Source organism: Podarcis tiliguerta, assembly GCF_965153285.1.
Source record: "Podarcis tiliguerta genome assembly, chromosome: 17".
Lineage (NCBI taxonomy): Eukaryota > Metazoa > Chordata > Lepidosauria > Squamata > Lacertidae > Podarcis > Podarcis tiliguerta.
This window is the reverse complement of record NC_139550.1, coordinates 36,514,195-36,531,572: the sequence shown is the minus strand read 5'-3', so window position 1 is coordinate 36,531,572 and position 17,378 is coordinate 36,514,195. Positions and strand designations below refer to the sequence as shown.

At 47.1% G+C, this 17,378-nt stretch overlaps 1 protein-coding gene across 8 annotated transcripts in view; it reads right to left on the bottom strand.

The window, feature by feature from the left end:
• Positions 1-36: 36 nt before the first annotated feature.
• LOC310667408 (semaphorin-3F-like) overlaps positions 37-17,378 on the bottom strand; it is a 32,577-nt gene continuing 15,235 nt past the window's right edge. For 4 of the 8 annotated variants that reach the window (XM_083419693.1, XM_083419696.1, XM_083419695.1 and 1 more), the window contains 10 exons: positions 14,261-14,375; positions 12,492-12,561; positions 12,230-12,374; positions 11,739-11,961; positions 11,145-11,233; positions 11,008-11,049; positions 10,589-10,746; positions 9,474-9,541; positions 2,364-2,497; positions 37-2,083 (listed from right to left, as the gene is read on the bottom strand). In XM_083419693.1, coding sequence (XP_083275819.1) covers positions 1,619-2,083; positions 2,364-2,497; positions 9,474-9,541; positions 10,589-10,746; positions 11,008-11,049; positions 11,145-11,233; positions 11,739-11,961; positions 12,230-12,374; positions 12,492-12,561; positions 14,261-14,375 — 1,509 coding nt within the window. In that variant the 3' untranslated portion in view covers positions 37-1,618. The remainder of the gene's footprint in view (positions 2,084-2,363; positions 2,498-9,473; positions 9,542-10,588; positions 10,747-11,007; positions 11,050-11,144; positions 11,234-11,738; positions 11,962-12,229; positions 12,375-12,491; positions 12,562-14,260; positions 14,376-17,378) is intronic. The other 4 variants (XM_083419694.1, XM_083419699.1, XM_083419698.1 and 1 more) reach the window with 1 other exon arrangement.

The following is a 17,378-nucleotide window of genomic DNA, read 5'->3' as shown; positions in this document are numbered from 1 at the left end:
ATCTGAATAACCTGCAGTCCAAAGCCTGCTACTGCATTTCAGTTCAACAAGCATTTTATACAGGACTCAAAAAAATAATAATAAGCAAAAGTAGCCTTGTCTTATAAGAAAAATTCCAAACTTCACATTAGAGCAACAACTTAACCCAACCAAACTCTCACAAAATTGTTATCCAGAACACTCGCATCAGGCTAGATGGCAAGCAAAGCAGGGGGGACTGTAGACGTCAGCATTTGTCAGTCTTATGGTGGCATGTAGAAGGAGGTGGCAGACATTAAAATGAGAGACTTGAGCCTGATGACTTGTTTCCCCAGACTATGAAATGAGAGCCCAGTCAATCCACCAAGGATGGCAAAAGGCATAAATGCACCCATTCTGCTGGTGACCAGCAGTGTTTGCGGGAACCATTGCCAAGGCAAAGAACCGTATGATCTAGTTGAGATTCCTTCCTTGGAGGGGGTTGGACTAGATGACTTTGGGAACACTCCATGATTCAATGAGGTTTTGATGATTAAGCGGTATATAAAGCACATTACATAAAATGCTATAGTTGCAGGTTTCAGGTTGCATCTATGGCTGCTGGGAGAAAAGGCACACATGATGGATGAAACCTGCAAATTACCTAGCTGTGTTTCATTTGAATGTCTGCTACATCCTCCCACATTCCATCTTACAATTCTGACTAAATGTAGTCTCCGTGGTTTCAGCACTAGCCAATTCTCCACTCCCTGCTTTTGTTTACCTGAAGAAGCATTCTAAAGAATTTGAAACCTTTATAACATTTTGGTTCACTTAATAAAAGTATTTTCCTAAGTTGGATATTGAAATATACAGAGCAATTGGTCTTCCCACTCATGCAAATTAACTGTATTTGCTTATTTGGCCAGAGACCAGACAAAACCTAGGATAGATCTGTCTGTTGATTGCTTCCATTCAAGGGTAAGGGTCAGTTTTATACCTGTGTTGTAGCCAAGGTAAAAGTCAGCTTAATAACATGTTTTTTATCCTTCTCTGGTGTTGACCCCTCCCATTCTCGGTAGGTCTTTGATCTAACTGGATGGGGCATTACAACTACATTTTAAATATAATTTTAGGATCACTGTGCAGGAATGTTGTTACTTTCAGAAATTCACCATGGCCCTCTGCATTTTGTTTAGAAAATAAACTGGCATTTTTATTCTCTGCAGTCTGCTCCTGTAACAGAGGGATAATAAACCACGAGGTTAATGTCAAAGGAAGCCCCACCATTTTCCTATCACAGTAGGAAAAACAGTTTGCCATGTTAGCGGGGGTGGTGATGGTAGGTGGGTGGGAGTGAACGAGCATTGTAAAAAATAGACTCTAAAACCAAAGCCCCTGGAATCTGCACTGGTCATATATCTACAGCTGTGGGAAAAGCCAGTGAGCCTTGGTCCTGCAAAACCTTGGAATTAGCCTGGACACACAACACAACACACACTATTAGCATCAGTGCTGTCCCCTCAGTTTGAGGAGGAGAGAGGTTTCCCCCGTCTCTGTATCCACCCATCTCTTACAAAGAGTCCCTTGGAATGTCATTCTCTCACGCCAGAGAACGTGGGCTCAAATCCTCTCCCCGCTCTTTCCCCTCCCCTGAAGCTCAACTCCGAGGAGGGGAATGGTGGCCTGTCCATGGCTTGGAGCGGTGGTGGTGCTGGCGGCGGCGGCTACTGCTGTTGATGCTGCTGCTGCTTCTTTGGGAGTGCTGGGGACTACTTCTGGTCCAGTTCAGAGAGTGCTGGGAGGCTCTGTACCAGCTGCTTTGCTGTTCCGAGTCCCACAGACTAGGTCCAGTGTGGGACTGGCGGCCGCTCCGACTGCGCCGTGTATCCTGGCCTTTGTTGAGCTGTCGCCAGTAGCTCTCGCAAATGCCAAGAGCAGGGGCCTCCTGGGTGATGGCCCCCTCCAGCAAGGCATGTGGAAGTACGTGCAAACGAAGACGGCGCAGTGTGTGGCGGAATCTGTTCTCTGTGCCTATGCACTGGTAGAGCCCACCATCAGCCGGTGTCACCGGGCCTAAAAGCACACCCTGGGGCGTGCGCAGCAACACACGATCACGGGGCAGCTGCAAAGGGAAGAAGGGAGTGAGGTAACTGAAGGGATTTAAATTTTCTCTTTAGAAATTGCACTCTGTCCGTAAATTCCTGCATCAGTTAGTGTAGCTGCAGTTTTTGTGAGATAAGTAAAAGCTGCTCCCAACATTCCTCATGTCAGAGATGCTATCAGACTGCTTTTTTTTTTAAGACAAATGTCAGTGTGACTACTCCCCCCCCCCCCCGAAAAAGTTTAACATCTCCACAGTCCACACACTCATAGCTAAAGGTTATTCAGGATGAGGGACTTACCACCTTGCGCTTGTCAGAATTATCAGCTTGCATAAGCCACTTGATGGAGGCATGGGGAGATCGTGGTTCACACTCTAGGAATACACTTCCGCCTTCTAGTCCATATTGAATCTGCTCATGTAATTGTTGCTCTACTGTAAAAAAAAAAAAAAAAGTTTGCAAATAAGTCCAGGATTTGTTGAGTGTTATAACCCCACTGTAATTCTGTATTGTCAGAGCTGGCTCCAGGTCCCAGCTCACAGAGGACCAACGCTAGCTGGCAGTAATGTACAAAAGTCTTTATTGAAGTACAGTTTCCATTTTCCAGCCGCAGCGCCCCAGCTCTACGTCTAGGGTTAGATCGGCGAAGCTCCATCTGAATCTCCGCCCCCTGTACACCAGTTTAAGACTCTAGCCTTACTCCACCTCTTCCGTCTCTCCTTTCTCCTCTGGGTCCTGTTACCCCCCGGGGTCCCTTCCTTCCTGGATTCTTCTGACGCTGACGTTGACCCCTCTGACTCCTCCCGCTCTTTCCGGCGGGCTTTGGGACCTGGCTCCCTATCCGGGCTGCCAACTGTGCCGCCCTCCTGCACATTTGAACTTGGCGCGCGCGCGCAGCCTTCAACCTTCCTCTTGACCGTTTCCTCGCTCCCCGATGGAGGCGTGGCCAATCCTGCTTCATGTCCTCCCGCTGGCAGTGTGCCTCCTGATCCCGATGCCTGGGACTCCTCCCCCCTACTGCACTCTGGTGTGGACGCTGGTCCTGATTTCCAACTGCTGCTCTCTGAGTCCCCTCTGGCCCCTTCTTCCTGGGGTGTCCCCCTCGGCACCCCCCTTGCCCTGACCATGGGGGCCCCTTTCTGTGAATCTTCCGATTCGCTGGAAAGACTCGGAGACCTCGGACCGCTGTCATCGCTAACATTTCCTTTGGACTCCTCCCCCTCGCTCTCTATTTCCTCCCTTTCCTGTGCCTCTGCTCATGAACCCCTGACATGTATGTTCTGCAAATTTGTCTTACTTGGTTAGCACATAGGTTTGCTTTTCCAGAATTGTTGCTGCAGAAATAGTTAACTCAAGAATTCAGCAGTCATCACCCAGTCCCCCATGCCTACACCACATCTGTGTTGCCCAAAGCTTCATCTCTGTTCCATGTAGTTAGAGATAGCAGTAGAAATTCCCCACAGCCTTGGAACTGGGCACCGTGACTAAGTACAGCTACCTGCAGCACAGCCAGTTTTAGGCTACACCTATGTTGAGTAGAATATAGGCAGTGCTCCTGGAAAGGCAGTAAAATGACAAGCATTATAGCTTAGCACAAAACAGAGCACTTCTGCACCTGTGAGGGAGATGTGCAGACAGGGCCAAGTTCTGGTAAGTCTTCAAAAGCAAAGCAATGAGCTCAGTTAATGAGAGGCCCAACCAGATCAGCTTGTTCAATGGTTGGGAATATAAATCCAGGAGGACCAATGCTTTTTTCTGCTAGACATTTCTAAAGTTAACATAATTTCATCCCAGTCTTGTTAGATGAGAGTGGTGTGGGTTCAGTTATCTAAAGCCGTAACAGCATGTTATGAACTATATTAAAAGCACTTCGGTCATTAGGAGCTATGGATCACATCAGTGATGCCTTACTGAACGCCTACAAGCAGCCCTCATTCTCCAGTGCTTCCACCAGATAGGAATTAGTTGTTCAAGAACCCACGAAAAACACACGAAAAGCCAATGGTGCCTTTGATTTAGATCAGGCATGGGCAAACTCGGCCCTCCGGATGTTTGGGGACTACAACTCACATCATCCTTAGCTAACAGGACCAGCTTTCAGGGATGATGGGAGTTGTAGTTCCAAAACATCTGGAGGGCCGAGTTTGCCTATGCCTGATTTAGATACATCGTAATAAGTCTTCCAATGGAGGATTAGTAAAGCTGCCAACCACCTGGCAAGCAGTAAATACGTTGGGAGATCACACTTTGCTGAATCTGCATTAAATGTGACAGAGCCAAGTCAGTCACTAGGAAAAGAGCTAGTGCTGGATTCTGGACCAAAGTGTAAGTAAGGCTCAAGCAGTATTACAAAAATTTAGGAGAGTCCTTTGTCACAACTTCAACAGAGGCTAATCATGGACAAAAAATACCCACCATATCTGTTTAAAAATGTGTTGCTTTGGATGGGGACATATCCTCAGTTGCAAAAATTACAAAAATTAAATAAAAAACAGAAATTTGCTGCTTTCCTATTAGAGATCAGAAATGCTGTGGAGACTAAATTTGCCTACCACATTTCAGCCCACCTTCCTTTTAGTTAGACTCCATTTTGTATCCTGTATCTTCTGGGCCATCAAAAATGCCTTTCATTCCCCTCTCCAACTTTTCTAATTTCTGAAGTGGAGGACAAGAGGAATGACAACCATTACCAATGATACCACACCTCACAATGCAGAAAGACTGCCAAAATTGCCAAATTAATGTAGAAAAGTCCAGGAACAGGGATGTACAGAGTTAGCTCTTAGGAAGTGTTCACTGACAATTTGAGATAAGGGAATGCCTTCATTGTGGAACTGATGTAGCATCTTTTTAGTATACCCAAGATAAAACATTCTGCATCTGAATAGGCATATGACAAAAACACACTCCTGCAGCCAGAAGAAGCAAGCAAGCAACACTTAGAAATTCCTGATATCCAAGAATTTAATAGAAGAATTTAACCTTCAGATAAGCTGAGAATAGCAAGAAGTACTAGCACACACACCCTGCTTTGATAGCTGAGATTCCTGTGATCCTCAAACCTACCAAGCTTGAGATGATCCTGCAGTACAGTTGACAAAGCAGTAACCGGATGTTCACAATCTCACAGCCCCACTGAAGCGCCAGCTAAGGCAGGAAAGCGAGTAAAGCTGGAAACACCACTTCAGCAAAACTCTGTATGATTACATCTTGACCATCCTGATCTGGCTTAAAAGGTAGATTGCTTTGCCACAATTTGCATAAGATTTGGCCCAGGAGACTGCTAAAGGGGCAGGCTAGTGATAAAGAAACATTCTCCAGGGAAAGTACAAAACAACTTTAAAATAAATTAAGCTTTGCATACCATTTCTCCCATTGATGAAACTGTCAGCCACTGAGTTAGCAACTAACACATCCTGACCATGACTGATATCACAGCCAAATCCTCTCAGAGCTGGCCTAGAGGTGCAAAATCCCAACTACAAGAGGGATAGGGAATCTATGGTCCTCTGGATGTTGCTGCACTACAACTCCCATCATCCCTGGCTCCCATTATTGGCTCTGCTGTCTGGGACTGATGGGGGTTAGAGTCCAACAACATTTGGAGGACCACAATTCCTCCATTCCTATTCCTTGAGAAGGCCTTGTTCATTGCGACAGTTTCCACACTCCAAAAGCAAAGTACACCAAAAATGACCACTGTATCTAAGGAAGGAGGCTTGAGTCCATCAAAGCTTGTGCCATCATAAAGTATTTCTCTTTAAGGTGCCACAAAACGTTTGTTGTCTTTGCTGAAACAGACTAAGACAGTATTTCTGGAAACACCAACATGAAGACAGGCATCAGTCAAGATAACCTTTGCATCTCACATTCTTCCACCAGTGTTTTCACTCGGAGGCGGGCAATCATCGCAGGCAACAAGTGTGTGTTCTGCAGCAGTGCCTGCCTATGTTCCACCTGAGAACATCAGCCATTCCCCTCTGTTGCCAACCAGAGCTGTGTGTGGCCTAAGGCTTACCCCGCAACCTCTAAACTGGAAGATACTGTCCCATTGCTAGTGCTAAGCTTGTTTCAATTTCAGCCCCAATCTGTTTGTGTGTGAGGAGCAGGGGACACCATCTTGTTCTTTGCCTCAGGAACCAAAACGTCTGGGGCCAGCCTTAGACAAATTTCTTTGGAAAAAGTAAATAAATTGCAAGAATCTTGGTCAGAAGCTGCCACTGATAACAATAAGGAAGGAAATGACTTGGCAAGTGCTTCTACTCAGTTGGCAAGAGGAGTAGGCTTTTAGTAAGCCTTCCTGATGATAAGCCTTGATAGTGTTGGCCCCATTCTCTTCTGTTGCCTCTAAAGTAGACTGTCTTTCCTTCTGCGATGATGTCCCTCAGGTATTCTTCATAAGCAGGGAAGCCCAAGAGCTGCATAGGTGTAAGCAATCTGACTAACCCCTGTCAAAAAAATTATAAACCCTCCCAGACATCTTGGAACTAGACTGAACACAAGGAACTAGATATTAACACAAGGAATAATAACACAAGGAAGTGTGTAAGGGGGAAAGTATTTGCTGGGCAGAGGGCTGTTGTGCTCAGGTCCTTTGGGCTTCCCTTAGGCATCTGGTTGGCCACTATGAAAACAGGATGCTAGCTGCCCCATTGGCATGATGCAGCAGGCTCTCTTCACATTATTAAGGTCTTGGGAATAGAGGGTTGTTCACATGTCACATTGAACATAGGCACACGCCGTATCTACACATGTACCAGTGTTCATATGAAAAAGGGCGCGTGTGTGGATTTGTGCAACACAACTATTTACTTGTGGAATCACACCATGTATGCCCACTTAACCACTTTGATCTGCAGAATTAGCACTGCCATAGGTGCCATATTTGCCATATTTGTACTTTTTTTTTGCAAACTGCTTAGAGGTTGGTGGTACATAAAGGTTGTGTGTGTGTGTGTGCGCGCTACATATGAATACCACTTACTGTTGCTGAAATTCCCTATGTCAAAGGTACTGAAGATTTTGTGTTGAGCCCCAGACTATTGCTGATCAGTCTGAATCTACTTCAGCAAAGCCCTGTGGACCCACCAGGCCACCCTCAAATCCTTAGGGAGATTTGTCTGGAGGGAAGGAGGCAGACTACACCTAAGTAGCAATGAGGTCACTAGGATAGAGCAGCATACAGTCCTAGTTGAACCCACCTCAGCAGAGCACAGCACTGGAAGAGGTGCAGAAAAAGATAACCTCAGATGATCAAGGGGCTAAAGCATCATCACTACAAGCCTAAAGTGTCTGATTGCTTCGTGGCTTACAATGCAGGAGGACAACTAAGGGAACCACAGCAGAGGTTCATAAAATTACGCATGTTGTAGGTAGAGAGGTTTTTCTCCCTCTGTCATCACATTAGGCCACCCAATGGAATTCATGGGCAGCAGATCCCCGGACAGACAAAAATAAGCACTTTTTTCAACCAGTGCATCATTAGTTTATGAAATTCACTGCCTCACAACAAGGTGAAGGCCATTGTCTAATCCTCCTTTAAAGTCATTTATGCCAAAGTCACAGAGGATGTAGCTCCATTCATGGCTGTTAGCCATGAGGTCTATATGGAACACCCACTTTCAGAGGCTGAATTTCAACTACTGTGGGGCAAGCAGCGGAGCTGTGTTGGCATCATGCTCTGCTTGCCAGTTTGCCAGGAGAATCTGACTGGGATGCCAGACTTAGGCGGACCTTTGTTCTGAAGCAGCAGGGCTCTTCTTATACTTCTATATGATTTCCATGGCCTCAAGGGTCTTTAACAAAGAAATTGAGCATATTATTCAAAATAAACAATTAAAAAACAAGACTCTAAAAGGTTCTCCCATCTTTCACCTTTGTCACCAAAAGGATGAAACAGAAACACAGGTTTGGAGCACCTTGTAACTTTATTAGAGAGGAAGACTCTCTTTCAGAACCAGCATACACAACCCATCACAGGTGGCATTTCTTCTGGTAACTCGCAGCAGTTCTTGTGGGGCAGCCCATCTTGCCATTGTGCAAGAATTACTCTTCCATTACAGGAGTATCATGCATAGGGGTAGTAATGTTTATGTCTCACAAGGGTGGGGAATCTTTTTCATTCCCCCATGGCCAACCTTCTGGAGGCTTGTTGGTGGTTGGCAGTGACAGAAGCCAAAGGGGGCAGAGATGCTTACTTTTGCCAACGGACTACATTCCAGCCAGCCAAAAGACAAGATTTCTACCTCCACCCAACCTCTCTCCATGCTTTATCTGAGCAAGCAAGAGTTCTCACGCTCCAAGGACACATTCCCACCACATTCCCAGGCAAAAGCACAAAAGGGGTATCAAAAGTGGCCTGGGAAGACTCCTGAAGGCCAGGCAGAGATATCAGGAGGGCTTCGTGCCAACTTAGACAAATGCTTCCCAAATGCTTCCCATGTGTGGAGATCACATTGCTTGCCCATGCCACTTTCCCCTGCACAACCTCAGTGCTGGCTCTTAGCATTATCCCACTCTGCATTCCTAATCCACTAGAAGGTCATTGTGCTCCCCTTTTGAAGATCCTGGCACCCACCTCCCCTGCACTAGTAAATCCTCAATGGTCAATTCAGTTCATTTCCCACCCCCACCAATCTCTAATCTAGATCGTCCTCTGACACTTAATGCAGAGAAGAAATACCTTCAAATTTATCTTCTAAATCCTCATTATGTTTAACACAGCATATGCAATCCTACCCTTCTAAATTGGAATTACATTACTTTTAGGGGAAAAGGAATCTGCCTTTTGCCAGGTCAGAATATTTATCCACCCAGCTCAGTATAGTACTCTGGCCACAGCTCTCCAGGGTCTCAGCCAAGAGCCTTGCCCATCACTTGCTAAACCAACCCTTCTTTTCAAAAAACCTGTAGATGCCAGGGATTGATTCTGACACCTTCTGTATTCATCCTATGTGCTATGGCCTCTTCATTCAGCAACAGAGCTGGCTTTTATAAAGCCAGGAGTTGCTGCAGCAGCCAAACCACAGAGAGTTTTCTCTCAACCTTTATTACATTACCTTCCTTACAGAATCAGTGGATTTGTTTTTCTTTTGAGAGTGCTGAGCAGGCATGTCCTGGTCTGAGCAGCTGAGATAACCCTTTCCTCCTGTGGCAATTAGGAACTGAGCTCCCCTCTGCCTTTTGATCCCCAGAGGAGCCGGACTTCCCATTCCACGCAGCCCTCCCGAGACTTGCCAAATTTTGTCAACATTTGCGTTAAGGGAAACGGCACATTTGCTGGCAAGCACTTCTTCACACAGCACACAGCTGGACTATGGACTATGGATCTCCACCAGCTTGGATGGCTTTAAAAAAAGGATTAGACAAACTCTTGGAGGATAAGGCTGGGATGGTGCTGTGAAAACTTACCTTTGGCATTAAAGCCCCGGCACTGCCGCAAAGGGTCACCATGTTTGATGTCCTGACGGCGGCTCCTCCTAAATGAGAGGGAAGAGGTCAAACTCATTCCCTTTTCCAACCCAGGAGACTTCTTTGAGACTTTCTTTTGAGCAGCTAAGGGAAAATAGTAAACAACGACCAACCATAATCATGATGATAGGTAAAGGTAAAGAGACCCCTGACCATTAGGTCCAGTGGTGGCCGACTCTGGGGTTGCGGCGCTCATCTCGATTTATTGGCCCTTTGTCCACACTGGAGGGACACACCACAGGCAAATAGGGCAAGGCAGGGAGGGGAGGAAATCTCAGTATTGGTGGCAGCAAGGGGGCTGGGGAAGCCACTTCAGAGCAGCCCAGACCAATCTGAGAGTGGAGGAGAGAACCGTCAAGCCAGGGATGCTCCTGCCACAGCCACAGTCACACATTACAGTGGTACCTCTAGTTAAGAACTTAATTTGTTCTGGAGGTCCATTCTTAACCTGAAACTGTTCTTAACTTTTCTTAACCCACTTTAGCTAATGGGGCCTCCCATTGCCACCGCACCGCCACCGCACGATTTCTGTTCTCATCCTGAAGCAAAGTTCTTAACCCAAGGTACTATTTCTGGGTTAGTGGAGTCTGTAACCTGAAGCGTATGTAACCTGAAGCATCTGTAACCCGAAGTACCACTGTACGTTTGCTCAGGGATCAGACCTGATGGCAGTAAATAGCCCTTGTAGAAGTGGCCTTGCCAGTGGTGTTTTTGGGTGCCTCTGCCAGAGCAAAGAGCAAGCCCTAACCCTGGAATGGAATTCGCTCCCACAAGATATAGTGATGGTCACCGCCAACACGGATGGCTTTATAAGATGATTAGACAAATCCATGGAGTGGCTGCTAGCCTCCACTGGCAGAGGAAGTATGTCTCTGAATTGCTGTGGTCCAGCTTGGGGGCTCCCCACAGGCACACGGTTGGCCATTGTGAGAACAGAACGCTCAACTCAATGGACCACTGCCCTGATCCAACCTGCCACCTCTCCTTACATTCACGCTTCCCTCCCTCCTTCCCTCGGCATTTGCATTTCCAACTTAGCACTCTCAGGATGTTACCTTTTGGCTGTGTGGCTGTAGCGTGTGCAGCGCTGCCCATCCCAAGCGCAATAGGGATCCCTGGCCAGGCAGCAATCGGCACAAGCTTCACCGTATTCGCGGCATCGATGGAGGCTCAGCTGGGAGACCCCCACGTCTGAGGAGGCGTACAGCTGTTGCTGCAGAGCAGAGAGGAGAGAGCAGCGGCTGAATGGGAACCTGGATTTCTCCTTTTGTTGCAAGACCACCCGCTTGCCTCCTACAAGACGAAGCCTGGTCTTCAGCCTCTGTGCAACAGCAGCGGAATCCTAACCTCCATTCTCAGAGTTGGAGGACTAAGCCCACAAGGTCCTTCAGGCACCTGCACCCCTGTCAGAGCAGTGACCCAGAGTGCTCATCTCCTACTTTGCTCCTCAGCAACAGGTACCTCAACCACCTACCCGTTTAGAGGATATCCACAGGGTCTTCACAGGCGCTGGAGCCTGTAAGGCAAAAAGAGGAGAGGCCAACGTTGAGAAGGGCAGAGACAGGTGTCAGTGTTAGGGCAGCAACAACAGGGAGCCACGTGTTCACTCACCCTGAACACTTCCACCTCCTCCAGGGTCAGCTCTTCCAAGTTGCCCTGTTCCTTCGGCAGCACAATCACCTTCTGCACTGTGCCCTGGTCTGGAGGAAGAAGACCCAGACATCTTCCTTCAGAAGCTATGGAGGACATTTTACTCCAGTGCGGAACTGGTTGCTTGTGGACGGTATTTAGGGACAACTTCAAAGGTGTTGGTGTTTACCTTCAAAACCCTACGCTAGGGATGGGGAACCTGTGTAGCTCTTTAGAGGTTGTGGGACTCCAACTCCCCTCAGCCCCAAGCAGCATGGTCAGAGATGATGGGAGTTGTAGTCTGAGAACATCTGGAGAGTCACAGTTTTCCCACTCAACCGGGGAAATTAAGAAAAAGAAAAGTCACTCAGGTCACAGCTGGGAATTCAGTGGTATTCAATATGCACTTGAAGCACCTATTAGCACCTTTAACAAGAACAGGTCAAGAGGTGAGTTTTCTAGGTGACTTCCACCACAGCCTGTCTGATGGGGGCGGTGGGGGTGGCTGAAGAGTGACAATGTCAGAAAGCATCCCTAGCTAAGCACTCTCCAGCAACTATAGCACCCATTACTTACCTGTCCCAAGAAAGAGAACCTCATAGCGCCCGTCCACTGCATCCACTAGGTCCACGGCCAAGGTGGTGAAGCTGTAAGGCACATTGGTCCTCACAAGCAGGGGGCGGCGCTGCAGTGGGTAAACAGCATTGTACATCAGAGGGTGGGCACGCACAAACGTCACCAGCTCGTCCGAAAATTCACGTGTGGAGCGAAGTCCTGGGGTGAAGGTTCCTCCTGGGCACTGAGAAAGAGAGCCGGGGAGTAGAGTCAGAATCTTGGCCAGGGTGGGGGGAACTGTAGGGGTCCAGCTTTCCCCACCCTACCCTGCTAACCTTCTTTGTACCCCATAATGCAAAGGAAACACACAATTGAGTGTAAAGCAGGAGAGGGGGTAAATACAAGGAAGAAATCGCAAGGAGCTTAGGGGAGGAGAAAAGGGAGGCAGACAGTGAAATCCAGGCGCTGAGGGGAATAACACATCAGGGGAGTGAGAGGCCTTGGTGACTCACAGCTCCAGGGCGCGGGTAGGGCACCCGTCCTGTGTAAGGGCCCCACTGGTAGTTGTGTCCCTCCTTGTGGGCAAAGGGCCCATTGAAGACTGTGCGAATGTCGGCCATGGAGTAAACACAGACCGCAGAGCCACGGAACACGGACCTGGAGGAAGGGAAAAGGGAGAAAGGGGCAGACACCTGTGTGAGGCCCAAGGCCTGCTGAGCAGGCTAGGCCCCAACACTGAAGCCCAGCTGCCCCCACCACGGGGTGCTCACTCACCCCAATGAGGAGAAGACCCCATAGAGCAGAGGGTGCTTCTCGTCCTGAGTCGGCAGCAGGAAAACGTCACCTGGAAGAGGGAAACAAAGAGGCAGAGCTTCTTCAGGGAGGTGGGTAGGTTGTGCGGGAAAGATTGCCAGTCCCCATCTAGCCTATGGCCACCCCCTGCATCAGGTGTGACAACTTGAATACAATTATTTGGGGGAGGGGGGTAAGCTCTGCCCTGCATAATCAATCGCAAGACGCACACACACCATTTGAATGGCAATGCTCATCAACTTTAGGGGGGCAGCCCCCTCAAATATTTTTTTGGGAGCCAAATAGACCTCAGCCCCTAGAAGTTGGTGCCTATACCTTGCATGTATCTCTCAGTTACATCTGTGCTGTGGCTTAGGGGGACATACCGAAGCAAATGGCAGCGAACAAATGGCATGGCAAGGGGTTTGATTAGAATCATAGAATCATAGAATCATAGAGTTGGAAGAGACCACAAGGGCCATCGAGTCCAACCCCCTGCCAAGCAGGAAACACCATCAGAGCACTCCTGACATATGGTTGTCAAGCCTCTGCTTAAAGACCTCCAAAGAAGGAGACTCCACCACACTCCTTGGCAGCAAATTCCACTGTCGAACAGCTCTTACTGTCAGGAAGTTCTTCCTAATGTTTAGGTGGAATCTTCTTTCTTGTAGTTTGGATCCATTGCTCCGTGTCCGCTTCTCTGGAGCAGCAGAAAACAACCTTTCTCCCTCCTCAATGTGACATCCTTTTATATATTTGAACATGGCTATCATATCCCCCCTTAACCTCCTCTTCTCCAGGCTAAACATGCCCAGCTCCCTTAGCCGTTCCTCATAAGGCATCGTTTCCAGGCCTTTGATCATTTTGGTTGCCCTCCTCTGGACACGTTCCAGTTTGTCAGTGTCCTTCTTGAACTGTGGTGCCCAGAACTGGACACAGTACTCCAGGTGAGGTCTGACCAGAGCAGAATACAGTGGCACTATAACTTCCCTTGATCTAGATGCTATACTCCTATTGATGCAGCCCAGAATTGCATTGGCTTTTTTAGCTGCCGCGTCACACTGTTGGCTCATGTCAAGTTTGTGGTCAACCAAGACTCCTAGATCCTTTTCACATGTACTGCTCTCAAGCCAGGTGGTCCCCAGATCCCTTCCAACTGTCCAATTCTATGATTCTATGAACACACATGGAAATCCAAGGGTTCCTTCCAAAGGGTCATAGGAATGGATCAAGTCCAGAGAAATAGGTTGCTTACATTGGAGATGGAATTGATGGGAGTTGGGAATCCACAGGATCCCCATCCTTGCCTACAAAGTGAATTTAGGGAGATCTACAAATGGCCAAATGAAGAAAAACATTTTTCATCCCAATGGCCACTGGAATACACAGGGCTGGGATCTTCCACCTTGACCTGGAATGCTAAGAACAAGAAGCATCTTGGCAGATGTCTTTTGGAATGGCCTCAAGAACCCCTTGAAGTTGACAGAGCCAAGATATTTCAATGGCCACTCTGTGGTTACGCCTGGCTTTAAGTCATTCAAGCTAATTCTTTCTCCAGAGGTTAGGGTGCAATTCTGTCTCCTGTGCCTCAACCCTCTTACAGTCACCTGCACACACAGAGACAATCACTAAGCCTCAGGTTTCTGCACCAAGGGTGGAACCTGAAATCCTTATGGCCTTAACCTCCCGCTGCCAACATAAATAATTTCTGCCCCGCCAAAACAAAATCCCTCTCCAAAACAGCAGCTCACGGAGCTCATCAAAGAAAGTCTCCACGCCGTCCTCTCCAATCACCGAGCAGACAAGCCGAGCTTTAAGGAAAGTCGTCCACTTGTTCACCAAAGAGCGCTGCCCGCCATCATCATTCTGAAAAGGGAAATGTACAAGGGTCTGTCAGCTAATCCCTACAGTGGCCAAAGCGAATCACATGCTTGGTCTCTGAGTGCACAGCTTTTCTTGCAGAAATAGACAGCATGTAGAGCCCAGTCTGGATTAGGATATTGGGGGGGGGGGCTTTAGTTCTCCCCCGCCATCCAGTATGCTCCCATTCTAGAAAAGAGGGTGATGTACTTGCAATCTGCATTGGGTCAGGGGTGAAGCTTTCATTCACCCCTGAAGAACAATAGATCCAGCAGCCACCTCTGGGCTGGAAGATGAAGAAAGCCATCATTTGTACTGGGACCTCTTGCCTTAACACCAGCATGAAAGCAAGAATCAGAAAGCTTTAAAAAAAATTAGAACATGGAGGGCATGGAATAGGAAATGGTAGGAAAGTTTTATCACAGAGGAGCAGAGAAAGCCAAACAGAGACCCTAGGATTTGGAGATCTAAGAGCAGCAGGAGACTCTTAGTTGATTCAATTAGGGGGTGGATCAAAATTCTCTAACCCAGGGATGGGCAGGCTTCAGGCTTGAAATATTTAACTGTATCTTTTTTTTTAACCAAAACATCAAGGTCCACCCATCAGAGCAGTGTGCAAAATAGTGGCTGGTGGGTGGGGCGGGGGAACACAGAAATAAGGAACAGGGTACTCTCTGAAACCTTTGCTGATCCACTGCAAATCAGCCAGAGATCTATCAACACAGCTTGGTCTTTCTGTCTGCCCCTGCTCTAACTCTTTTTCAGCAATAGCACTGTTACCCATAGAGAAGACAGTTGGGTGAGCACTAATTTCCAGAGGAGAGCTCTTCACAATCAACTTTAATTGTGTGACCTGAATTTGCTGGTATCTGAAGTGGCACCATTTCAAGATCTACACAGTTAAAAGAATCAGGAACTATGGTGGACCTTGGAAAGTGAAGGACTCTCCTTCCTTGGAGGTTTTTAAACAGAGGTTGGGTGGGCATCTGTCAGGGATTCTTTAGTTGCGATTCCTGCATTGCAGGAGGTTGAACTAGATTGTCCTTGGTCCCAACAATTCTACGGTGCTATAAATATATGGCCCCACCACCCACTCACAGCACACTCTGGAAAAACTTAGAGGTTACAAAAAGAAAGCACATGGGTCTGGCCCACTTTTCGTTGATTATTTCGTTGATTATACCTTGATTATTGATTATTGAAAAATAAGGAAGAAAAGTTTAAAAATAAAAATGAACTGGCCAAAGGGACAAGAGTGTAAGTAAAAGGGATGCCAGGAAACCGGGAATTAAGTTCACATGTGGTGGAGGTATAAATACGTACAATTTTGGGGGCAAAGGGTGTTTAAGGAGATAACAGAAACCACTGGGTAAAAGCTGACCGAAAGTCCAAAGGTAGCATTATTATCAATTTACGATGGGGTGGAAGGTTCACAGGCTATGAAGGACTTGCTCACAAATTTATTGACAGCTGCATGAATTATTATAGCCAGGAAGTGGAAGGGGCAAGGTAAATATAAAATGGAAGAATGGTATAAAGAGGTGTGGGATAAATTTGTTAATGATTTATTTATTTATTTATTTATGATAAATTAACGTGCTATTAAGGTAAGACGGGGAATATGCAAGAGAAATGATTTTGAGGAGATATGGAAGGGGTTTGTAGAATTTGTACTGTTAGAATGGAAAGGGGTGTTGAAATCTTGGGATGTTGGATAGCTACAATGGAATGGTCTTGCGGGTGGGGTGCACATTTTTATTCTTTATTTATTATTATTACTTTGTCAAAATAAAAAATAAAATTATTTTTTAAAAAACAGCAAGGATTTGGGGTAACCAGTTCAGGCAGCCTTTATTAAGTGCTGCTGGGCAAATCACTAGGCTGAGTAAAACAGGTTCCCCCCACGCTGGGTAGGGTTCTGTACTTAATGTAATTGAGAGCATTTTCAGACCTGAACAACAGTTTGAACCTCATGAATGTCCTGTAACTCAGAATGTAATGGCTCTTCCCTAATCACATGACAGGGTTTCAGTGGCCATGTGGTGAGTTGTCAGGGAAATTTAAAATATTAATCACACACAATCTACCAGGAAGTTCCCTGCACAAGCCACAATGAAAGGATGAGGGAATCTGGGCTCTTTTCCAAGCTCCCATGAATTTCAATAGGGATTTTGCAAGAAAACATTTGAGTTAGTTGTGGTCACAACCTGTGCACAACGAAGACCAGAATGGCTGTGCATATACCTACACCTTCCACAGGCTCGCTATGGTGCACAGATGTGCCACAACTGGCACACAGGACCAGCGTGCTTGCTTGCGTGTCTGCATCTCTGTGTGCTTGTGGGAGTGCAGAGAGTAATGTGGAAGTGGGGAGCATTCCTGTTCAGGGTTCCAGCCCGCTAATAGTGCTCTCTTCCACAACACACCCAACAGCAACAGACACCGAGTGTTCATTGAGCTGTTAGCTTTTCTGTGTTGGTTTCTTCATTGACGCACAAACACATGCCCGGCCAAAGATAGCCTGCACTTCTGTAAACTCTAGAGGTTCTCCCAAGCATGCTGACACCTCCCTTTTATTCCTCAGTTGCCTAATTTGGTGCTGTAATCCTGCTGACACTGACTAGCAGAGTCCACTAGCTGAAAGGGAGTGATATGGCCCAAAGCAGATCCCTGCTGGAACAGACCAATGACAATTCTAGTCCATTATCCTGTTCCTTGGGGAGTTTACAAACAAGGCATGAGGCAGCTCCCGCTAGATTTCCCCAACAGCAGCATCTGCCATACTGCCTCTGAATTCCTATAGTACGGTACAGCATTGTCTGGTTATTAAACCCAGCTCACTGTATTGTAGTCAACTACTTCATCTTGTAAGTGTGTGGGTTACCACTAGCACAACAGGACTCCCTCCCCATCTCCTCCCCCTACACGTGCCCCAAAATTTGCTCCAGGGGGTTGGAGGAACCCTAGAAGAAATTTAGATGTATTCAAAGGTAGGATGGGGGGAAGTCC